General features: G+C 39.1%; 1 protein-coding gene across 1 annotated transcript in view; it reads right to left on the bottom strand.

Annotated features, from left to right (window-relative positions):
• Positions 1 to 26,274, bottom strand: part of usp43a (ubiquitin specific peptidase 43a) — a 126,094-nt gene that overhangs the window by 59,867 nt on the left and 39,953 nt on the right. Inside the window, exons 4-6 of the mRNA XM_085161675.1 lie at positions 16,254 to 16,346; positions 9,219 to 9,354; positions 4,987 to 5,131 (exon numbers count right to left, since the gene is read on the bottom strand). Coding sequence (XP_085017801.1) covers positions 4,987 to 5,131; positions 9,219 to 9,354; positions 16,254 to 16,346 — 374 coding nt within the window. The remainder of the gene's footprint in view (positions 1 to 4,986; positions 5,132 to 9,218; positions 9,355 to 16,253; positions 16,347 to 26,274) is intronic.

Below are 26,274 nucleotides of genomic sequence, written 5' to 3'. Positions count from 1 at the left end.
CAGAGGCCAACAGAGGAGATTGTGGACAACAGACGGGCACCTGAAGGATGAGGGGAGCGTGCCAAGCTCCATCGACAGCGCAGAGGGAGTCCAAGGATGGCATCGTGATTCTATGAAAAGCACAGGAACCAGAAGCTATGGTGGTGATGGCAGCAGTTTCCTATGAACATCACCTAATGCTGTGCCACTGTACTGTGCATATGATGACACTCTGAAGACTGCTGGGATCATAACAGCAGTAGGATAACTGGACCCAGCACCCTTTCCACAGAGGGGTTTTTCTGCAGAGCATGGACAATGGAGGAGTCATAAGTCATAAGTCCTCGTCTGTGGAACAGCCTGCCGGAGGAGCTCAGGGCCGCAGAGAACGTACATGTTTTTAAGAACAGGCTCAAGACCCACCTTTTTAATTTGGCTTTTACTTAACGTTTATTTATTTTACGCTTATTTATTCTATCCTGTTATTCTATTGTTAATTTAGGTTTTACCTAATATTTATTGATTTTATTCTTATTCATTTTTTAATCTTCTTACTCTATTTATATTTATATTTATATTGTATCCCGTTCTTATTTATTTTATCTTTTTACCCAGTATATACTCTTATTAGGTCATATCTCCAGTGTTTCCTCAGAGGGCGCTCTCTGCACCGGGGCTGTGATCGACCGTGGCTGCTGGGGCTCTGGGGGTCCTCTCAGCCTGGCTGGGGGGCTTCTTTGCCTCCCTCCTGCTGTGTGCCCAGCCTGGAGGCTGCGGTCTGTGACCGGCTTCCGGTGCAGACGGCTCCCCATGATAGTGTTTCCTCACTTGGCTCATGCGTACCCAGTCCAATTTTACTTTTTAAGTGTGTGCGTGTGTGTGTGTGTGTGGGGGTGGGGGGGGGGGGGCTGCTTTTAACCATGTAAAGCACTTTGTGCTACATTTTCTTTTTGTATGAAAAGTGCTTTATAAATAAAGATTGATTGATTGATTGATTGATTGATAAGTATCCCCCCCACAGGACGAAGGCCTGAAGTGAGGTGATGGGGGTTGGTAGAGGCCATAAAACGAGAGTGCTGAAGAGGTCTGCAGCGTTGGAGATAACTGAGACCCATGTTGACAAACGACAAACCCAACTGGTATGTTTGAATGTCTATTCTACATACATTTGGACTCCGGTCCTATGGACAGTGATGGAAACAACTGGAAGAGGCATTTATGACGCCCTGCAGAACTTAAACCACTCTGCAGAGAGACATGTGATTTGCACGCCCAGAGGAGCACCACCAAGCTGAGATGTTGTTGAAAATGTTACTTTCTTATTTTAACTATTAAATTAACAATTCATTTGTTTGCTCGTAGGATGCAGTTTGCCATTGGATGAGATCAATGAGGAATGGGATAACTGCTAATACATTTGTTAAACTGTGTGTGTTTACAGTAATTTAGGGTGATTGACATATGCTGTGTATAAAAATGTTTGCATTTACACTGTCAGACATGAGGTGATCATAACTGGGAACTTTTCTAGCATAAAGGTCAAAAAGGGGGGAATGTTAGGTTTTGTAATGTTGATTGTCATTTATGCTTAGAAATATTTAACCATATATGCTTAGAGGTGTATAATCGATTGTGTAGTGATAGGATGTGTGATCCTTAATAGTCTGCAAAGGCTTGGTGCGCATTCCAGAGTGTTCTGGAATCCACACCTACATCCTGGGAGCATGGGAAGAGGTCGTACCTTGTTTTATTGTTTTACAGTAGGATTAACGTAGCAATATCTGTTTTAGTCTGAGTGCCTTTTGTTTACATGAACTGCTGGACTTTCCAGACCAGTAGGTTTAGGGAAGTCTTTATGGGGTCACGCTCTGACCCCACACACACACACACACACACACACACACACACACACACACACACACACACACACACACACACACACACACACAAAATCCTTTGTTCACATGTATACCTATGTAAGATGTTATATGTTAATGACCCTATGCATATTCATGTAACCACAATAAAAGGAGTGCTATGGGGAACCTGGCTGAGAGTCTGACGGAGGTCAAGTGGTGGAACGACACTTGGCTCCAGGCAGGTCTCCCTCATGCATGAGTAACATGAAGAACTTTGCCTACTTTGGGTCTTGCTTTGCTGTGTAATTATATTGTCTTCAACGTTCCAGCGAATAGGTTCAAGCTACAAACCTATCAATCAACACTTGCCACTGGAGCTGAATGATAATCTGAGATCTCAACATAATATAAAATACCTACGTTTAACTTTTTTATTTAGTTGTAACACTGTTTAAGTTTCAATAAGCCACGAACAACAGCACGGTTTAATTCTCAAAGGTTATACCTACTGTGATGAAGATTAATGTCCTTTGCACCAGCAGCTCGACTTGAAACACTCCACACCTTTCCTCTGTGCTTCAGATAATAAAATTTAATTACTCTCCAAATAAAAGCTGCCCTGTATTATTAATGTAAAATGCTTTTTTCTAACAACTGACAAGAAGAAATTAAAGATCCATATATCATCTGTTATATCCACAATATCATGCCGAGGTCTACATGGCAATGAGTGTGTAAATTAATGCAATACATGCTAAGACTCTGCTGTGATTATGAGGCGTAACAATTTATCATTTTCATCTGATGTTCACAAGAACAAAAGTCACTTTGACACAGAATAATTATGTGTGATTTATTACAGATGCATGCCTGCATATATAGGTTTGTACTTAGTGTACTGCTTCACCTCAAAGGTCATATAGTGTAAATCTAATAGATTAATCAATTGACTTCTACAGTAGTGCTGTGTGTGACTTTGTTGTGTAGTAAAACCTTTAGATTTCCATAAAACAATAGATTTCAGAGTGAAAACTTTAGGTTTTAAAGTTAGACTGAAGGTTAGAAGCTTTAGCAATTTTTTCAGAGTCCGGGAAATAACCTAATGTCCTCAGAAGGGATGGAAACCTGTGAATGTGTTTTTGACAAACGTTTGTGTTCCTATGCAAGTGTGAGTGAAAACACACTGTATGCCTGCGCCCTCTCCCAGTATTGTGACATTGTTTTGACTGCGAAGTGACAATACAAAGGCCTGCTGTTGAGAAAGTGAAGAGTCTTAATTTTTCATGAGCACTTTGAGCTCTGAAATAAATTATTGATGTCATTCTTTTTCCAGGGGTAACAAAATCTCTCATAAAGGCTTTGTTGTTGGTTAACTAGAAACTGTTCTCTTAAAGTAAGTTGTGGGGTCAGTGGCAGGTGCTGGTTTTAAGTCCGGAGTTGTCTTTTTCGGGGTGAGGTGCTGCGACTGAGAAGGGCAAGCTTGGCTGTGCCACATGACCAGTGAAGTGAGGATGCACCTTTGCAAAGATGTTCTGAGAAAACTGAAGGAAAAAAGGTTTATTTCAGGGTTGGTGAGTGTGACACCTCAGGATAGTAGATCCTGAGGTGTCACACCTCGGGCTTCTAGCTTCAGAGACTCAAGGTGTTTTCACACATAGACTGTATCTCTGAACTTTTGTACATGCTATACATCATTCAACAGAGATGCACATGAAAATGAAAAAGTCATATCGAATATTAGAAACTCTTTAACCTGCCAGTTCATTAATACAAATGTGATCCCAGATTCCACCAATACGTGAGAAGCACAACTAATATTCCCCTGTAATCTCTGTTTGTGAATGAGTTTCCTGCCTCCTACATGCCCTGTCCAGGCAGCTTCCTTACCTAAACCCCATAGAGTACTTCCACTAGCATCTAGAGAGGATTACTTCTTGCTGTGTGCTACAAAGACAGCTGCAGAAATCATCCTAAGCAAGAAGCGCTTCGAGAGCGCAAACCTGCAGCAGCTCGCTCTCTGTGCAGAATTTACTTTGAAGGGAACATGCAAACGCTGCCAAAGACATCAACTAATTCTGGTAAACCTAACAGAAAATGGCTTTAGAAATTGACTAATGAAATGTGCACATGGGAAAATGCTTTATGGTTTTTTCACCACTTCTCCGTACAAATAAAACAGATGAAAGCGGCACAAGACATTATTTGCTCTCAGCCTCACCTAAGATGTGCATTTAGAAGCTTCATATGAAACAAGTTTTAGGATATAAGTAATCTCTGTCTCAGCTTTCTACCTGCAACTCCTTTATGAGACAGAGACATTCCTTGAGGAGACTGCTTATATTTTTTAGCCTTTCTCGAAAGGAAAATACTAATAATAATAATAATAATAATAATGGATTGCATTTATATAGTGCTTTTCGAGAACCTCAAAGCGCTGTACAATTCCACTATTCATTCACTCTCACATTCACACACTGATGGAGGCGAGCTACGGTTGTAGCCACAGCTGCCCTGGGGCAGACTGACCAAAGCGAGGCTGCCATATCGCGCCATCGGCCCCTCTGGCCATCACCAGTAGGCGGTAGGTGAAGTGTCTTGCCCAAGGACAACAACCAAGACTGCAAGCAAGAATGGGTGATCAAGAATATAAGAAGCCCCTCTCTTAAGTGTTACCTTAAATGACAAGAGAGAATTTGTTCTTGCCATGATCTGCGACACTCAACATCCTAGGTACAATAATTTAATTTGTGTGCGAACAAAAAGATAAGACAAAACTCAAAGTTTCTATTTGAATTATGTTGCCATTCAGACGTGACATGTAATTTCATTTGTTTAGGTGCTGTCATGCATAGAGAAACAGAATGAAAGGAAGAATACAAAACACCCTGCGGACAGTGACCCTCTCCTCAACAAAGTAAAGTTTCAGCTTTTGAAAAACACGGTGGTTAATGAAACATGAGGACTCGGTGGAAGTGAAAAACGGTTACAAGTGTAAGTGCGAATTAGTGTGAATAAAAGTTAATCAAAAGGACCGAGGGAGGCTGACAAAAAGAAAATTGGAAATGAAGAAAAAGAGATAAATTGCCAAACGAGTGTGGGAAGTCAGTGTCTGCAGTGCCTTTGATGGACAGCCTGTTGCCATGGTTACCTGAGTGTTGTGCGGAGCCTCCACGACTGGAGAGTGAAGGAGCCTGGAAGGCATAGACAACATCGCTATCAGCAATTGCAGTCAGGTCGTCTTCATCTGAGAAGGAACGCTGGAACCCCGTGGAATACAACTCCACCAGGATGACCTAGAGAGACGGCACGAGAGAGAAAGATTATCCATGTTTGTTTCTACAAACGTGCCTCATGCAGTGCTTGCACAGCTCATTTCTTTTGGTTTCCTGCAAGAATGTTTCGGACCTGAAAATAAAGGAATAAATACACACACTGTGTAACACTGCTGATCAGGTACAGAGAGAGATTACACTTTGTGACTAAAACATCAGGACAAACCGTGACGATACAAGCATCTGCAAAGGGGCTATAATTAGTAAAATGTGTTTTCAGCAATGTGTATTTCCTAGTTCAATGTTCAGGAGCTTGAATGACACTGCAACTCACCTTTGTGACTGTTTTAATCACTGAAGTACAAACTAGATAGTTAGTTGTGGTTGGATGAGCCACATGATTGTAGCTTACTTAGCTTGACTCCTGCCAAGAACCTTTGCCACCTTTAACATGTGAGATTTTCTATGTCTTGTTGCTCGTATCTAACCATGCATGCAGTAAAGAGTGTCATGACACTTACTGCTGACAGAGCAAAAATGATGATGATGAAGTGCCTGAAGTCTAAATACAGTACTCAGTTAAATATGTACACTTTTTCTTTTTTAATTTAGTCCCAACAAGCAACATGTTAAAAAAAAAAAGACTGATGATCCTGTGAAAGAATTTATGAACCAACAGAGTTGTTATTGCTTTTTAATATAAATCATTTTTATTTTATTTGTGTTTATTCAACATTTAAAAACACCGCAAAACACCAGTTTTACTTCTTTGTGGCATCATGGTAACTGTACATTTTTCCGCACAGAGCAGTGCTATCTTAAATCATGTGATCACATGACATGGCGAGATGATGTCCAATCAAAATCAAAATATTGCGATGATCATATACCTGCCAGATGAATAACTGCTTCAATAGGAGAATTTCTGTTGACAACATGTCACTCCACAGTCATCAAATACAGGCAAACACCAAAGAGGCGCGATGCAAAAAGCATAACAAATACTCAGTGATGCACAGCTCAAAGCAGTCCTTGAAATCTTGCAGCTGCCGTGATGCAGTGAGTGATGTGTGTGTCGATTTATTCTCAGCCCAGCACCTGCCGATACTTTGGTGTGGATGCCTGTGTATTCTTTTCACATGTTATTCCAAGTGGCAGTGCAGTGGTTAGAAATGTAACCTCACAACAAGAAGGTCCTGGGTTTGAATCCAGCCTTTCTGTGTGGAGTTTCCATGTTTTCCTGTATTGACTCTCTTCGGGTACTCCAGCTTCCACAGTCCAAAGAGATGCATGGGGTTAGGTTAACTGGTGAATTACCTAATCCCATGCATTACCTGTAGGTGTAAATGTTTGGCTTCCTCTATGTGTCAGCCCTGCAATAATCTGTGTATGTTTATCTGATCTGCCATTCAGTCACCAGGCTTTCACATAGCTAACACAGAAGACAACACAGATTTTTAATGAAGCAAAATCTTTACTGTGTGAAGTGTGTTTCCGAAGTATTATTGGCTTTTTCAATCCCTAAAAGCTGTTGGACTACTAACAAGAACTAGTGGGAGTTTTGCTGCCCTACACCATCAAGGACCGGTGAAGAGTGTCATTACTGCTCAGTGCGCCAGAATGAGGTGAAGAAGACACCCTCAAAAAAGGACTAAGCTGAAGCCATAATGTGAAATTTATACTTCACCAGAAGCATTTTTAAAAAGCACTTTTCAGTTTTAGAAGAAAAAAGACTAAGGATAGGGGCTAATTACTCGATCTGTCGAATCCAGCTCAACTAAATGTCCTCAACCATCCCACTGCTATTAAAGAGGAGTGCATCTGATTCACTTTCTTGTCAGTGTCTCACACAAAGTAAACGAGGCAGTCGCTGCTAAAAAACAAACAGCACTTTCATGTTTAACTCATATTAATGTTTTTTTTTCTTTTTGGAAAGCAAACTTTAGATATGGAGCCTCTTTCTGGCTTCATCCTTCCCATGTCTGTCTTGCACAGTGTACATTGTATATTTTCTCATGATGTCTAAAAAGTTTAATTGCGTGGATGGGACACTGAGCCATATTACAGCCAATAATCCTCCAAATGGAGGCAGCTGCATTGGACAAAAAAAGAGGGAATAATTGCCTGCATGTTAATCTAAGCACTTTGAATCCCCTCTGAATGGGAATCCATCTGTCTTTAAATTTATTTTTGTCAAAACCACAGAAATGATCACAATGTTACAATTTTACTTTATTTTATTTCATTTTGTATTTACTTTGTCTTCATCTGTTATAGTTCAGCTGTTCTGCCCTTTGTCTGCAATTCTTTTGTATAGCCCGATGGGCTTATTGTGTAAGTTCTAGTGTATAAAGGTTGATGTACACCAAACCGCACCAATAAAAAATATATGAAAATATATTTGTGCAACAGTTAAGATAACTCATACTTGGATACATACACATTAGAAATACAATAAACAGAACCCTCCACTCGGTACGGATTGGTCAGACCACACCCATCTCCTGTATCTTGTGGTGCAACCGCACTTACAAAATCAACCAACAAGCTGACAAATAGTACACAATGTGAGTGTATTGCATTTCACTTCTGTCTTGATGAGGACTGTTTGAGTGTGTGCTGCTCGCTTGCTGCTATGGACCCAGCTTCAGCAAAGCCAACAACATTCATCATCTGTTTCAGGACAGGGCAATGACTGATGAACACACACCTCTAGAACTTTTCCTTTGACATTTTTACCTATTGGTGACATTTACCTGGAAGTGTGTGCATTTAGTCAAGAGTACAGATGCACTCAGCTAGAGAAATGGCTTCTGCTTACTATTTTACTCATTAACCCTATGATTAGAAGCAAAACATACCTCACAAACACAAAATAGGATGTTTTGTGTTTGTGTTGTTCACTATACCATTGCTACAAAATTATTTGGGGCATATTGCTAATCATACATGTTATTAAAACAAAAGCAGAGCATTTTCCCCACATTTGAGGCCATGGACGCCACAAACTTCCTATTTTTGGAAAAGTGCAACAGAGGACAGGGAAGGCTTGCTGGGGGAGGAAGTATTTCTACCTATTTATACCTACAATGTAAAAGAAATGTGACAGATAGGTTGAATAATCAATCCATGGCAGAAGGAGGACTCTTTAAAGAACTCATCCATGGCAGGCATACACTGTTTCAGTTAGCTGAAATGATCAAACATTCTCTCACTTTTTCTGTTTGATTAAGGTATAATGTATTGTCACGATGTGCCATGATGTGAATTTAAAACTTGTCTTAAATATTAAAAAACGTCATTAGCACTGTGACTTTTGAAATGATAAAATACAGCAGTAGTTGAGCTATTAATTAAAAAATAAATTATGACGCAGTTGCAGCGAACAACTCATTTAATTGACATTAAATTCAGCATTAAATGTTCAAATGAGAGTTCTTAGAACAGGACATCAGATTTTAGAAATGCTGCTTTGACTCCACTGTCTTTGTGTGTCTTTCTGACCTCATCCGCTCACGTTTCTGGTGGGAGGGACTAAGACACGTGGACAGGAGTCAAAGACAAAAATTAAATATTTGCAAATTGGGAAATAAAAAAGAGGCATGTTCTAGTTTTACTTTCTACTCTTTTCCCTCCTTTGTAATTGTGTGCCCCATTTGTCCTTTGTCTGTTTACCTTGTGAGTTTATTTTTCTGTGTTCCTGTGTGTATTGTTGTATACCCAGTGCCTACGTTATCACATTTGGCTTAGTTTTTTTTCTTTGTTACTTCCTTTGAACTTTCAGAGAACCGTGGCAATCCTTTTTAAAAAAATAAAACCTTGCTTTTTGTTCCTCTCACTGAGTTCTTGGATTCACCTCTGAACTGATCATAATCACTTAAAGATATTTTTAAGGAACCTAATAATCTGTACAATATGAATACAATAGCAGCTAAAAGTCTCAAAAGTGGGTCCAGTACAGGTTATCTTTCTTTTGTTTTGTTTTTTTCTCTGCTTGGGTAGAGAAGGACACTTATTATTTATTATTTAGTTATTGGGAACGCAATGCAACATGGTCTTGATCAGTGTAATCCACTTCTTCTGTACACTCTGTACACTGTGTGAGTACCTGGTCAGGAGAGATGCTGCCCTCCGCTGCTACCAAAGCTCTCAGACTGGACAGGGAGCCAAACAGCGGTACAGCCAGCCCCACTCGCAGATGCCTCTGACCCTTTGTGTTGAACACCAACGTCACACACATTGGCCTATACGATAAAAAAGAGGAATAAAGGGTGTGAGTGTGTTTTTCTGTAAGGAAAGAAATGGTAGAGCACACTGGGAAAGATCAATACATGCTCATGAACACAGTAGTAAGTTATTCTGCAGGGTTTTTTTTGTTTACATTGTTACATATTTTAAACTCTGGCACGCTGAGTTATTTATACAATATATTTGTATGCAGATACACACATGTCTTTCTCACATAGTGTGAGTAAAGACACGTACATATAAATCTTAACTGGAAACTGACTAATCCAACTGTGCAGCATTCAAAAATACCAGGGGCAACAAAAACAGGTTGGTTCGTTAAAGAGACGCTTTCGGGCATAGCTGGGTCTTCATGAACTCCAGGTATCAAACAGCAAAATAAAACCGTTGAGCTGTTTAATATCTAATCAGTTCAGGGAAAAGATTTCCTCTGACACTGTTATATCAAATCTAATTTCATGAGCATAAAACATCCCTTTGTGATCTCATTTAATATCTCCTATGATTTAACTTGTCAGATTTCACCTCCGAAGGGTTTCATTTCTCCCTAGTGTTTGTCCAGATTTATGCATGACTAGGCAAGCTGAACAAAACCCCTGCAGGTCCCTCAGGAAGCAGTTGTATGCTGGGACATGTCCGTTTTACAGCAATATGAACACTTTCTGGGAAGAATCAAGGAGTGAAAATGATTGTGGGGTGGGTTTGGGGTGGATTGGGACAAAAAGAAAAAAAAACAAAAAACAGGACTCAGTCTGATCCAAAAACTGAGAAAACTGATGGATGAGTAGGAAGAAAAGCCCTGATAGGCTACTGGATCTACCCTCTCTACTTATCTATATCTTTGCTATCAATAATCCCTATTCATCATTAACTAATTCATTACCTGATTACAAAGACTTTTTTTTCTAGTGACATCTGAAGAAGTTAAGACCTAAGTTAAGAAGCTCAAGCAACACGTGTAACATACAGAGCAACTTTATGGCTTGACCCACGCATTTTGGGTTGCAGCTTTTTACTTTCAACTGTGTGGAACTCCAATTTATGATGAACTGGATTTATCATGTGGAGCATGATGAATCCAGTATGCTCATGAAACAGTCAGCGGTTGTATTTTTTAAGAATGCTTAAGGTCCATGGTCCATGTTAATGTCGTTTTGGCACTTGGTTTGGTAACCTTTCTGCAAAGCTCAGATCACAAATTCAAAACTTGATTAAAATGCCTGGAATAATTAGCATTCTTCTCCATCTTCTCTCCAGGAGATACTCGAAAAGCAGAGTTTGAAAATCGCTGAAAATCACTGATGATATAAATTGCATCCTTTATAAAGAGTAAAGGAATAATGTTTTTTTTTTAGTGTCAATTACTAAATGGTAAAAAGTGCAGCTTGACTGTGTGTTGGTATGTGTGCTATCTTATATGTTGTGTTTCTGTCATTTGTCAAATATACATTTCTCCCAAAGGAGACATTAAAGGCGACTCTAATCTAATGTAATTGTTACGACTGCTGTTGTATTGTTGTCTAATATGAAAATCCCAGTGTGCAGGTGCCTCTCCGTGATTGGTGGATCCAGAGGACGGACCATACGGATTGGCTAACGAGCTGGAGATGACATATATCACAGGTTTTGAACTCCAGGCCTCGAGGGCTGGTGTCCTGCAGGTTTTAGATGTGTCCTTGATCACAGCTTGAATAACTTGAACACAGCTGATTTAAATGTTTAAATGACCTCCTCAACTCCTCCTAAATGAACTAATCATTTGATTCAGGTGTGTTGACCCAGGGCGATATCTAAAACCTGCAGGACACCGGCCCTCAAGGCCTGGAGTTCGACACCCCTGACTTATATGATGACACCGCCATGGACTCCCATTCATTCATCCTTGGCTCTTCCCAACCAGCAGACCTTTGGAAACATGCCCAATGCTGTTCACCATATACAGGAATGTGCAGGGGTGGACTGCCTTTTTGTTTGATTATAGTTTTCTTCTGTTTTTCTTAATGAGTGAAGCAAGCTGTTGTCATTTGGTTTGATTCTTTTGATTAGGTAAGTTTTGGCATTAAGTCCACCCCGAAGCTATAACCAGCTCCTTTTTGGTGTCAAAAAACCTAACGAGTCAACATATTGTAAATAAATCATTATCAAACTGTACCAATTGTGTGATGTGACCTTCAAAATGTAAAAATGACCAAAGAACAGTTTATTTAAGGTGTGGGTGTCACTATCAAGCATCAATAGATTTTTTTCTGACACATGTTCACAGGAGCAAATTTGCACAACCTTAAAAATCTTATTAAAAATTACTTATAAAGTGGTAATCATTAATGAAATGACACAAAATTACCCAATAAATGCTGAGGCTTTGTTGTCATTGCATATCGTTAAAATATTTCCAGGAGAGGGTTAAAGTGATAAGGAAAAATCTAAAATACAAAAGACATTTAGGAATCCCTTCATGGCTTTGTACTGTGCTTTGCTGTTGAGTGTTTGTTTGCTACTGATTATTACAGAGTAAAGAGAAAAACTCAGCGCAAGGAGTGAAAGTAAAGTTGCGCCATCCCATTTGGAAAGAAGGTAGCGTAATCGCTGACACCTCCACTTCCTGTTTTTCCTCATGCATTATTCAGGTGAATAAAGTGTTAGCAGTAGGGATGCTGACAGAGCAGATGGCAGACTATCTGAGCAGTTGTTTTGTTTATGTTACTCCAAGACGAGATGAGAAGTGTGGGATGACACTTGAGACGAATGGGAAATGGAGATGTCATCCTACAAAGCAGTCTTTTTGAAGCATCCTAGCTCTCTGTGGGTTTAGAGTCTGATAGTCTCGATTAAACAACAACCTGTGAACCGCAACAAGTGCACAGAACTCAAAAACATTCAAAGTGCTCTTAAGCTTGATGCTCGATATATAAATGATATTTATAGCATGTCTATTTTGCTGCAGTGCTTTCCCAGTTTAGATTCTTACATGTACTATGAGCATGAACTTTTTTTTTTGCAGAAAGTGCTTGCTTGAAATTATTATTTCTATCGCGTTAACATGTATAGTGGTGTTGTTATTGTGCATCGTCTGTTAAAAGTCTGTGAGCATGGTCTCTTCACATAGACAGCATCAGTGTTACACACATGCCTTGGAGGTCAGAGCCCATCCAAAAAGGTCACTGTGGTCTCTCAGCTGCATTCTGACCCCCAATATCCTTTTACAACTATATGTTAAATCAAGTTAGTATGGTAATGAAAAAAAGGCCAGCACAATGGTGTGATGGTTAGTGCTGTTGCCTCACAGCAAGACCGTCCTTCGTTTAACTACAAATAGTCTCTTTTCTTTTTGCCTCTGCAACAAAAGATGGATATTTTTGCACATTTCTCTATGAGCATACTATCTGTTTATGGCTGTAATTAAGCGCATAATTTAGGTGCCCCTTTTCATATGTTTATTATCATATGATTGACGCTTGTAGTACTATTCTATGTGTAAATTAAGTGGGTCTTAAAGTGTACTTCAATTTATAATGTCTGTTTTGTCAAACAACATAAGCAAGAGTGTGAATCCACTCTGTATTTTTATTTGATTTAATTTTTTATTGAATACCTAAGTGACTGGAGCCACATGTCCCTGCTACTCTGGCACCCACACTGCATAGACGTTGACAGACTTGTATGAATTGATCGGGAAAAGGTTTCCACTCGCAAATGACCTTTTAAGCAAACGTGGTTGTCACCAAAGCACAGCACTTATATTTTCCCTTTTGCATTTAGTGGTGGTTGCAGTTGTTCTTACATAACTTAAGACATTAGAGCAAGGTAAACATTTTAAAAGAGAACCAATCACTCCTATAGCGCTACTGTATTTGGCTGTTTTTCTTTTTAAAAAACAGGAGAAAACGGGATTTAAAGACAAATAGCAGCAAATGAGGGTTATTTTTTCATTCATTTGTTTATTTTTGTTGGCAAAACCTGTTGTTTGCATTATTCACAACTACTCCCAGCCCCAAATAATACAGACGTCAGTGATTGCACTTCATGCAGCTACCTGTGGAGCCACAAAAGTCTTTATATTTGCACTGCATCATGTTTTTCATGTTCCCACCTGCAGTCCTGCATTAGATAGTGTATCTTTGTCAAAAAATAAAATATCTGTGCCACTTGATATTCCCCTAGAAATTAATAACTGGAACAGCAAGATACAGTTGGATAAGAAGAACTGATCAATGTGTGAGATTTGTAATACCGAAAAACCCCCAAATAATTAACAAAAACAACCATTACAAGTCAATTCAAAGAAAGCAATGTTCATGACAGCATTAAATGCATTATGAGTCCTGCTATAGCCTGCTGATGTTTAGTTTACTCCTGTGTATTCCAAAGTATTGCTTCAGTCATTTTTCCAGTCTGTCTGTCACTGCCTTTTTCTCTTATGTAACAGGAAGTATATCAGGTTGTAATTTTTTTGCCTATCCACTCATGATTTTCACACCTTGTGTCAGTCATTATAGTGATTACATACAGTGTGGTTATGAAACAAGCACTTGTACAATTACAAAATGAGAAACAGGCTTCATCCAATCAAATACTCTACACCTGTGCAGCCTTTGTATTGTTAGAGCCTACCTATATGACAGATACCCAATGAAAACTCATATCTACAACTACAGCCACTTAAGAATAGTAAGTTAACCTAAAATGCAAGTCTTGGGACTTCACAAAAATCCACACAGGCAAAAGGAGAATCTATAGACTTCACACAGAAAGGCACCAGTGATGGCTGCACAGTAGACTGAAGTCATGTGACAGATTTGTGTTTAGAACTTTTTTGACCATTTTAAATTGAATAACAGTAAGTTTGGTAACAATGATGCCACGACTGCTAAAGGTTAAATGTTGTAAAGTTAGGTGATCGGCAGAAAACATTCCCATTCTGCTTTTCTCATTCTCTCTGCCATACTGGCATTATCTACAGCACCCAGGCCTTGATGCCATGCTGGCAGCCAGACCCTTCTGTCTCTCTGGGGGTCTCAGACTTATCAGCATTCAGCTGGGATACTGCTGCAGCAGGACGGTGCAATGAGGCCACTGTGTGTGTGCATGCATATGTGTGTGTGTGTCAGGTCAATGTTTGGCCAGCAGTAAGTTCAAGCTGAACCTGAATGAATTTCTCTGTGTGCTAGGCTATGGAAACTGCAGGAACAGGCTGCATACTGTCACGAGACAGTGAGTGCCTGAGCTGCAAAAATGAGTTTGGAGTTAGCTTGGTGGATGCAGAGAAGATGCAGAAGAGTGACATCTGCATTCCTAAAAATAGGAAGATTCATTGTGTAGCAAATGAAGGCAAACTGAAAAGCTTCCAAAGCCTGGAATGTATTAATGCATTTAACCTAATGTAACCTGTTACTGTTAACTGGTGATTCTAAACTGGCCTTGAATGTGACTGTGAATGGTTATCTGTTTCTCTGTGATACACTGAGATACACTGGCAACCTGTCCAGGGTGTACGCTGCCTTTCACCCCATAACAGATGGCTTAGACTCCAGCATATTTCATGCCTTTTTAGATGCTTTTTGTAGGGGCGAACATTTGTGAAAAAGGGATATTGCATATGAATATCATAGGACAGATATCAAAATCTACAGTGTTGTACCCACTACTGTATAACCTAAATTCAACTGCATGTCATTTTGGATAATTAGACTGAAGCTTAGTGTGAATGTGAATTAGAGCTTTGATATAAATCCCTGGTCCATTTGCTAATGAGAATGATATAAGTCTAATTTGTAGCACAACAACTGGTGAAAAAAGTTAATCAAACTTCCCACACAGTCTTAAGAAGAGATCCAATCAGGCAAAATACTTTAAATCAGCACCTCTCCACACGAGTAGTAGAACTATCAGTTATTCAGAGTCAAGTTAAAGTCTAGTTAACACTGGAACTCCCAGAGAGCAGCCATTTGGCTTTTCTACGTTTAAAGTTAATTCAGCTGACTGAAAAGTAATTAATTTGCAATCATGAACCCACACAGCTAGTAATGCATTTTGTATGTATGTTGAAAACTATCAGTGATGTGTGGATGAGGTTGCCTGTGTTGCTGTGCCTCCGCTACTTCATTTGGATGGCAAGAAAACAGGTGTCTCGTACGATTTTTGTTGTTCCTTGTATACCTTCACCATTATCTCTGCTGTCAAAATAAAACATCCCATCTGACTCTATTGCTAGCTCCCTTTCTCCCCGCTCACACGTCAGAGCCGCACTGTTTTACTACAGAACCTTGCTGACATGCAGCTTCTTGGGTTAAAAATGGAAGCACAGGAAGTGTGTGGTCAGGAACCTCGGTTGACCAGCATTTATCACTTTGATATGAACATGGCTGTTTTTGGTGTATAGAGCATGTTAGTATAAATGCATGCATGTTTTTCTATAATCTAAATTGGCAACATTTTGGAATGTTTTGCGGTGTTGTTTTTCTAATGTTTTTATTTACTTATGGAGCCTAGAAGATACTATCCATATCACTGTTATTTGGTGACAACCTCATATGTTCACAGTGTCAACTGTCAAAAAGCCAAGAAAAGGTTTTGCATGATTGCACAGCAATCTGTGAGGGATTTTCCTTGCACACCAGACTATGGTAGAAAGTTTGAAACACTTGCACTAAAACTTAACACCCTTAGAGACCACAGGGAGACCAAAGTGAACAACTAAAAATCTGCACTAATGTTTAATTAAAGATGCTGAGAACAAGCAAAATGCAGTTTGTGAAGTAAAAAAAAAAACAACTAGTTTGTTTTTTTAAAAATAAGTTGTTACCCTATGCTCATAATAAGTTATATTTGATGTTATAATTAGTAAACAAACAATATACTTTAGACTGGATCTCATGTCTTATGTATCATGCATTACCTGGTTTGTCGTAGAGGAATAGGCAGAGAGATGCATAAAAATGGATCAAAGGTGTTGCTCTGCTTAAGGCAATGGGGGCACGTCAGAGAAGACCTGGGGACAGAGAGACAGACAGCTTTTTTAATCAAAAGGTATCAATCCATCCATCCAATCATCCATCCAATCATCCATCCATCCATCCATCCAATCATCCATCCAACTATCCATCCATCCACCATCCATCCATCCAATCATCCATCCATCCAATCATCCATCCATCCATCCAGTCATCCATCCATCCAATCATCCATCCATCCATCCATCCAATCATCCATCCATCCACCCACCCATCCAATCATCCATCCATCCATCCATCCATCCATCCATCCAATCATCCATCCATCCATCCATCCATCCATCCATCCATCCATCCAATCATCCATCCATCCATCCATCCATCCAATCATCCATCCATCCAAATCTTCTTCTGCTTATCCAGTTCAGGGTTACAGGTGGGCTGGTATCTATTCCAGCTGTCATAGGGCAATAGGGAGAGTGCAACCTGGATTGCTAGTATTTTGCAAATGTATTTATTGGTTACTTTGTATGACCTCAGTTAATCATGCTTTCTTATGTAATTGTCTTAAGAAATTTGCAAACACATATTTTTTACCCTCTACAACACTGTGAGGCAGCTCACAAGCAATAAATATTCCAAAGACAACACCAATTAAAATGTTTTCATTACTTTACACACACTTTTGATGAGACTAATCATCAACAACATGTCATAGTGATCCTGACATTTCCCTTGTGTACAGTGGTGACTAATCCCTAAAATCAACAGAGATAGGGTCCTGATCATAATTACAGTAACAAATGCTGGTTATGATACAGTAAAGAAACAGTAAACTGAATAAAGATGGACTTTAGAAAATTCAGGAAAAAAAGAGATGAAAGGTGGTGAAGATATTTAATAGCAGAAGGAATGGTGATAGGGGTTAAAGTAGGGGAAAACCTGAAAACAAAGGGAAAAACCCCACGACAGACTCAAAAATAAAGGGCAGCAGGCACAGGAGGCCGAAAGGCAGAGCAAATAAAAGTTAAGAACAAAGAGACGAAAATAAAAAGACAACAAAGTGGGAGTACAGATTAAGAACGAACAGAAGGCTGGCAGCAGGACAGTCAAGTTGACAAAAGCTAAGCCGATAGAGAAAAAAGACACAGAAGGGACCTGTCGAGGTTTCTGAACAAACAGAAGTGAAGATGATCAGAGTGGAGGACTGACACGAGGATAGAAACCCAACATGCGGGCCTTTAGCAACAACAATCTACACCAAAAAGCAGATATAAATGACACTGTTAAACAAATAAATGCATTATGGTCAGTATGCTTGTTAGCTTAGTTTAGCTCAAAAACTAAAAACCGTGAAATAGCTGTCCAGGTTCTATCTAAATAACAAAAACATAAATAAAATTCTACAAGCAGCAGGTTATACAGCAGTTTGATTAAGCTTTGTATAATTTATACACATTTTTCAGCTTTGTTTTTTTCTGCAAGCCTACTTATAAAGATGGAAAACATGACAGTTTCCCAGAAAAGAATCCAAATTATTTTTCTTGCCCCTAATGGCTTGTTGATTATCACACCAGAGAGTGACCAGTTTATCACCAGGTTGATGTTATCAACTAATGTTAGCTATCAGCCAAAGAGACGGGAGAAACACCCTTCAGCAGCGTGTTATTGGTGTTGATGTTGCAAAGTTCATCCACCAGGGGACCCTACTGTGATGGGAGCACACCTGAAAAATACCACCAGATAATCTGAGCATATAGGAGCACATACGTAACTACAACTAAAAAAAATTAATTCACCAAATACCCTTACCAGCAGTATTGGTCTGAAAAATACCATATTATAGATCACACTAATGGCTGTGTGTCCAGGTGTTTGGTAGTCATCACCATGTTTTTGCTGTAAATATTGTTTGCAGGATGTGTCTACAAAAATAGGCTGTAGTATGGCACCATAACCCTCTACCAACTAATAAGTACATGGATATGGGAATGAAAGTACAGGAAGTACAGCAAATTACCAGTTATGCAAGGAATTTTCTCAGTTTTTCCTTTAGTTTGAAATCCACAATCTACCCAAAATCTAGCCTCAAATAACCTTTTGTCATTCTCTACACGTAAATGCAATCTAGCCTCTTATGTGGCAATCAAAGAAAAACACCATGTTCAGTGTGTTCTAGTGCCACGTAATCCTCTCATAGTGTGGGAATGTAATCCTATTATTCATTTGATATAACCAAATGTAATTCAACAGCTTTGCTCAGTTTATGAACTCATTTTGAAGTTGTAGCCAATATCAAGGCGCTTATTCACACTGTTTTCTATTTAACCAGTTTCTCAGAACTAACTCAACAGAGCGGAGGAGAATTACAAGAAACCATTTATCTCCACCACAGCGAATGCCATTATGTTTTATAGGTGTGAAACTGAAAAAGGCTTGTGAAGAGTTTTCTTTTTAAGTAGTTAACATTTCAGAGGGTGAGTGTGGATAAAACTCATAATTTGTTTAACTGGAATTGTTTAATGTGTTGGCTGTTTTTAAGTCTGATTGATGCTGCTTAATGCTCTCTTATCACTGACAGCATTCAGGGTGTGTGCACATTTACGAGCGCACGCGTTGCCAGATGCTGCCATGTCTTACTACGATTTGTCAGTTGAGCTGTAATGACGTTTTCAGAGATGCAAACTTGTCAAATATACAAATACGATGGAAAAAATAACAGTTTTTAAACTCCACATTTCCTTGCTGTCAGTGCTCAGCCCAGTGTGCTGCGGCAGCCAGCCTAAGGCTCACTAATGATGCCAGTTTGTACTCGGCAAAGCAGACTGACAGGCTATATTCACAAAAACACAATGTTATGCCCCCCCCCAAAAAAAAAAACAAAAAAAACTTGCTTGCGCTTACGTTGAAATGTGCACGCAAGAAAACCCACACACAAACAAAAAGCATCACTTAAAAAGCTCAAGGCTGGCAGTGTTTCCAGTCTGGTGAACGATATGAGAACTTTATTTGCTGATGTCTGTGCATGTGTGTTTGTGCGCCTGACAAAAAGCAAGAGTTGTACAGCATCTACAATGCTCAGGTGCCAAATCAAAGGACCACCAGTCTTTAGTTTAAACCAGACACCCGGAGCTACAACACATACACCCACACACATGCACAGCAGCAGCTTCCTTTATTTATCATCAAGAAAGTCGAACCACCCAGCATCCCTCCGTCCTGCTCCGAGCTAAATAAATAACACTCCGCCAGAAGCATCTCAAAACGTTATGCGGTAGCACGTTGCCTGATTCCAGCATTTTTCATACTGTTATTCCAAACTGGGAAGCTTTGCAGCACAACGCTAGAAATGATATAAAGACGGCATGTGGCTGGAACAACAGGTCAGGATACGGCTATATGAGCATAAAAGTCATGTGATCTAGAAAAAGCACTGTGCATGCTGGTGGAAGGCAGTGCTTTCAAAAGTCTGGCAACAGCTGTAGCTTCATTTTTCCTGGAAGTTTCAATTTTTTGAAATGTATTTCTGAGCACAGACCCGCAGTCAGTTAAACACACACACACACACACACACACACACACACACACACACACACACACACACAGAACTAACAACAAAAACATCACTGTTTAGTCACTGCAGCAGCTGCCTTTATTTAAATACTTCCTTTCATAAAGTCTAGAGTGTGATTCTAGTTCAGTGATATTGTTAATTGATTTATTTTATTTATTTTGTCTTCTGGAAAAAAAGGCTCCCGTCTTTTACACAGCAGCAGGATTCCTCTGTACTCTGAATCGTGGTTTGAAAAATTTGCCTTCAGGGCTTTTTGTTTGTTTTCTTTCAGATTATTTTTAGTTTTCAATCACATTTTTCGGACATCTGCTAAACCCATCCACAGCATACCTGGGGCTGCAATAAACATCATAGTTCTCTATAAGTCATTGCTTCTACTGGGACTGAGAGAGAGAAAGCAAGTTCATTTTCTTCTGTCTGCCTTTCAGTCAGTCAGTCAGTCAGTCAAGTGTCACAGGCTCTGGGCTGGAAAGCACTCTTATTTCTCTAAGAGAGAGTACAAGTGGAGACCTCCCGTCAAGGGAAATTAACTCAGCTAAAGGACTGCAGAGATTCTCTCGCACATGCTCACATTCAAAGTCTCATACAAACTCTCACTTTACTAAGTATTAATTCCCAGACCCCCCAACCTCCCACCCCCACCCTTAGTTTTAGAGAAAATTGCCTCTGTGTCGCCTGCATACATATGAGCTTCCTCCTTCCTACCTGAAATAAATGATCCACACATTTCTTTATGTTAGCCCGTGCAACAAATAACGGAGGGAAACATGACTGCACTTTTCCATTTTTCACTGCTAAAGCTTAACATTCAAATTTTTAAAAACTAACTGTAAAAGAAAAAAATAATGCAACAGATTTTGAGCACTGCAGCATTTTGAATCATGGCTTCTCGTTCTTTCTTTTTAGCTTGGCTAGTTGCAGGTGGAAATTCATTCTCTGACTTTTTGCCTCATGTATCTTAGTTTGGGTGATGCCAGAGATGTTCACTTCATTCACATAAATTAATAAAGTTTTAAGGAAGGCGAGATGTTCCTGTTAGTGCAGCTGGAAAATATATATTTTTAAAATCACTAAGTATTAATGGACCAAATTAATACTGCAATTCTACACGTGAGATGTCTGGACACAGAGACAAGATGTGCTGAAGCCTTTTTTAAACTGATCTGTATCAGCTGTGAACTCAGATTGTTAAAGATATCCTCTGTTTTCAAAACACAACTTAAAAAACACGGCTATAACATAATATAAAGTTCTGTAGAGATAACATGTTAAATAGAGTAAAAATAGACGTGATCCAATGACAACCATCTTATTAGTGTTTTTAATTTTAAATGAGCAAAATTTAGGCACACAGTTCTACTAACATTTCCAAATACACTGCTATAAATAAGTACCTATAAGTACCTTTTAACCTCATTAACCTACCCCCAAATACCAATTCTGTGGCCTGGTTTGTATTTCTGTGACAGTTCTTTTCTGTCCCTCTGCACACATGGAGTGTTTTAGCTGATGTTCAGGGTAAAACTGCACCACATAGTGCATTTATATACGGTGAAGTGACTCCTGTGGTATCTGCTCCAACTGGCTATGTGTGCACCAGTATGTAGGCTGTTTTGATTCATACCTCTGTGCAAGTATTCCTCCATCAGAATACAAAACTGGTTTATTTGATGTGACAGAGTACACTATAGAGGGATAAAAAAAATGAATATTTGTGAGACATAAAAATGATACGAAGGAAAAATTCAGGTCATTAAAACAAACTAATACAACTAACAGGTGTGAGCATAGGTGACATCTGTTGTATTTGTTGTTTCATTACAGGCTGTGAGAAAATGTTTAGAGTAAAAAGTTGCAGAGATGTAATTTTCAGTTCTAGCAGCAAAAACAATTTAGGTTTGCTGTTTCATCCACTCCAAATTACAATGTGACTTTTGTTTTTGCTAACTCTAAAGGAAAAAGAGATCAAAGAATTGTTTTCGCTTGATAATGCCCTGCACTCAATGGCCAGCTCCCACTTCAAAGTACAACAGGGAGTGGGGTGGTATCAATGGGAGGAACACTGCTGCACGATGCTGCGCTCGAAGTAAGCACTGTGGGTGGTGAAAGCATCAAAATCAAAGTAAAGAGGGTGAACGTCTGGCCATATTTTCAGCAGGCACTCCGCTCTGCAGCATGGGTCGACCAGACAGATCCCCCCAAGAGGACAGCATGAGTACATTCCAAACCACAATGCATCTTTGGGGGTAAATAGAGCTCCTGCAGACCATCTTTGAAGATGACAGGAAGTTTGCACTTCCTAATGGGATGGTGAGTCTTCAAAGGATATAGTATAAAAGTGCATGACTGGTAGAGAAAACTTGGTTATCACTTTATAATGATCATGGTTAAAGAAAAGATAAATAGATGGCTCAACTTCAGTTCATATTTTCAAGTGACAATGACTCTATAAATGTCAAAGTCTCATATCAGCTACAAATCAATTAATTAATTGAGGAGAATATTTTTTTATTTTTTTATATTTGTATTTTATTACACAACCTAATGCCATAAATAAATAAATTATATGCATTACCCCCCTCTGCATTTAATCATGAATTATTATGACACTCTGGCTCTCTTTACAGGGTGCTTTTTGTCCTGTTTCCCTCCTCCCACCCCGAACAACCCCTGAGCCTGGTTCTGCCAGAAGATTCTTTCTTCCTGCTAAAGGGTAGTTTTTCCTTCCCACTGTCTCCAAGTGCTTGCTCATAGGGTGTCATCTGATTGGTGGGGTTGTCTCTCTATTATTATAATATTATTATTATTTTGACCTTGAGACAGTGGGGTAACTCCTGTTGTGATTTGGCCCAATATACAAATAGAAATGAATTGAATAAATGTTTATAGATTAAATATTAGTTTATAGTTTATTAGGGATGGTTATTATGATGTGTTATAAACTCCTTACACTGGACTCACATATTTTGTTCTCTGTTAAATTTTGTAAGTAGATCAACATTTTAGTTTTGCTTTTTTAAACATTTGTGGGTTACGTCCGTTAGCTTATCTTCAAGGATATATAAAAACAATGATTTGTTTGCCTGCATATAGCTTTCAGTCTACTTTCACTGATCTGAAGACATGAATATCATAACATAACAATATTATACTTTAAAAGCTATAATATTCCTTCACAACAAATCTACATCTAAATAAAAGCCACTGTGATAAGAGAAAAGTAACCTTCCTTCAACTATCTTGTTCATCTAGCCAGAGACCGAGGCGCGGGCTTTCCGCACATCTCTCTGGCCATTAAAAATAGATGCCACAAAATTGAGAGTGACAGACGGAGGAGAGAGTGAGGCTATGACAAAGACTCATCTAAACACAGTGGCACAGCCGAGCGACTTGAGCACCAACTCCCACACAGGAAACCCAAACCCCAAGACAGTCTTCGCTCTAATCGCAAACATTTATTCAGATCAGACAACTCCACTAAAATTTCTCTGAGGAGCATCTCTGTAAGATATAAAAGGAACCGGGAAGAAAGCGCAGAAGGAAGGAAAGCGCGAACAAGCGAGGGAAAGGCCGAAAAGAAACTAGGAGGCCTTTTCAGAGGACGACACAGGCAAAAACAAAAAAAGATAAAACCTTGTGAGACTGGAAGTGAGTGACGGCTCTTTGGATAACCTACATTTGGAAGGAAAGTGACTCCTTTTTAACCTGTTGGTGACATAAAGAGGAAGAGAAGACAGGGGGGAAAGTATATGGAGGAATAATGCTCCAGACTCAGCAGACTAAAACTCTGATATGAGATAAGAGAAAATAATACAAATGGATATGAGGAATCTTTACACAGTAGGAGGCCTGATGAAACCCAGAGCACAAAAAACAAATACTCAACTCTCCTGGAATTTTTCTTTACTTATTAACTGAGAATGAGTCACAGGAAAAGCAATGCATCAGAGTTTGGAAATAAATCAAAGCTCACTGGTTTCAATTATAGCACTACTGATTTAGGTGATATGTTTTCCTAGTAGAAAGACATTGGTCAGAGAACAACAAAAGAACCTGTCAGTGAAAATTTAGTGTTTGTAGAATATTTTCAGCTTTTCAACAATTGATTAATGAATTGATCAAAAAAAGAGAAAAGATTATTAGTTTTAGCCTGTACAAAATGTGTATTGACCTGTGACTAGCACACATGGCGCTGCCCCCACTGTCTCACATTTCTCTATTTTAGACAGCTTTCTCAAACAGCCTCTAGTCCCACAGCTGTAAATTTTTTGAGTGATGCAGTTACATGTGTTAGCTTGGTCGTTATTACACTCACTCACACAAACATGAGCAGAAAACAAACTTTATAATTAGAGTTGTCAAAAAAATCAACACTCACAGCGATTGATATTAAAAATGACTACTGAAAGCTGTCTCTGCCTCCACGCTGTTTAGAATACAATGTCACACAGCATGGTTGCAGACAGGCAGGCACGCAGCCTGTCCTTCACTGAGTCCAAAACATCCAACGACACTTTATGAGGCATTTGAGAGGTCAGTAAAGCTTTTGTTTCGATAACACTTCAGTGTTAAAAAGTTATAATAAACAGTAACCTGACTGATGCACACGTTCGCCATTTAACTATTTGCAGTCTTTCAACAGCAACATAATGAAACGCTAACATTAATATGGCAGCTTGACAGCAAACGTTATCAGTCCTGTTCATCTATAGCATTAATAGATGGTACTAATTTGACAGAATAACAACACAGTTATTTGTCTCTGTTAAGTTTCCGATGGATGGATGGATGGATGGATAGATGGATAGATGGATAGATGTGTGTGTATGCATGTCTGGCACTAATGGTATATCTTGCATGAATGATATTTTGTGTCATACATTAGCACAGCTTCACTATAGAGTGCAATGATGTTAGACAGTAACTGTCCAGTCTTTGCGTTGCGCTCCTTCTTTTACAATCAATTTAATTCAAACCAGAACCAGAAAACAAAGTCAGTCCATTAAGAAGCAGCCGTGCCTTTCTTCTTTAACATTAAAAATGATGCCAGGATACAGTGGAACCCAAGCTAATGACTAAAATTGTGTTTGTGAACAAACACTCACACACACAAGACAGATGGTGTATGTTTGTGAAAGTGTAAGTGTGTGGCATATAGACCTAATTACAGCCACTCTTATGCAAGGAGAAAGCATTACCCTGCTTGCACTCACAGACAAAATTTTCTTCTCTTTGTCTAAATATAGCTGGGATTGTTCTCAAAGGGGAAAAAAGGAGGAGAGAGGACATGCTGCATGAGAAGGGTATGAGTTGGAGGAAAGAACAAAGTACACTTTGTAAATGTTTCAGTAATAACGTGTGTGTATTAATGCGTGTGTGACTTGTAATGGCAAAATGCACAGTTCCTCTAATCAGCTTATGAATTAGCGTTTGATCTAATAAACATTCAGGTGTGTGTTGATGTTTTAGTGTGAGAGAGAAAGAGTGAATGGGTTAATTAGTCGCTCTGAGAGTACTGCGGTGGTCTTCAGGGATAGTCTTCAACAGTAAGCATTCAATCCATCATCTGCCAGTGAAGGAAATGGATAATCCCATGAATGAATGACTGCTTAACTTAACAGCATAATGGTCAGAGTCTAACCTTTGTGTTGACCAGCACCAATATGCTCCAGGTCAACTGTGCGTGTTAGACCAAACATGACACGACAGCACTATTCTCCAGAGTGTGATCAGCTGTGAGTCAGAGAAGATTTAACTCAATCCATGGCCCGTTTCCAGAGTACCGACAAATGGGTGCTACTAAATTATTTGGGCTTTCACATTGGGGACAGGTTTTTTAAAATGTCCCTCTTCAACCCAACCCAAAGTTTAGGGTGAAATTTGACAATCTTCTGCAGCTCATGCCCAACGTAAAATCCTAGCTCTGATCATCACATAAGCAGAAAGTAAAGTTTTAAGTATTTGTGTTTTGAATAAGCAATTTTGATCATCTGAAGATGTACTAGTTTAGGCTGATTCTCAATCAACAGCTTTAGGTCTGTCACCGTGTTCCTACTAATGCTTCTTCTAATCTTTTTTTTTTTTTTTTAATTTGGATAGAGACAGTGTAGACACACGGGAAAGTGGAGAGAGAGGAAGACCTGCAGTAAAGGGCCGCAGGTTGGAAACTATTCCTAGTGGGAATCAGGACTTACTATGATACATGTAAAAAATTATAATAACTTTAATTTAAATTGTTCATTTTTTAATAGGTTACAGAAGTTCTTTTTAATTAAAAAAAAACAACAAACTTTAGTTTTAGCCCTAATTCATCTAGTTTCTTATCAAAGCCTTACATAAAGTAGCCTCTGGATGTGACTTCAGAGCTGCAGATTTGTGACCCCTAAACTAAG

Source organism: Neolamprologus multifasciatus, chromosome 6 (assembly GCF_963576455.1).
Source record: "Neolamprologus multifasciatus chromosome 6, fNeoMul1.2, whole genome shotgun sequence".
Classification (NCBI taxonomy): Eukaryota; Metazoa; Chordata; class Actinopteri; order Cichliformes; family Cichlidae; genus Neolamprologus; species Neolamprologus multifasciatus.
This window is presented reverse-complemented; position numbering and strand designations above follow the sequence as displayed.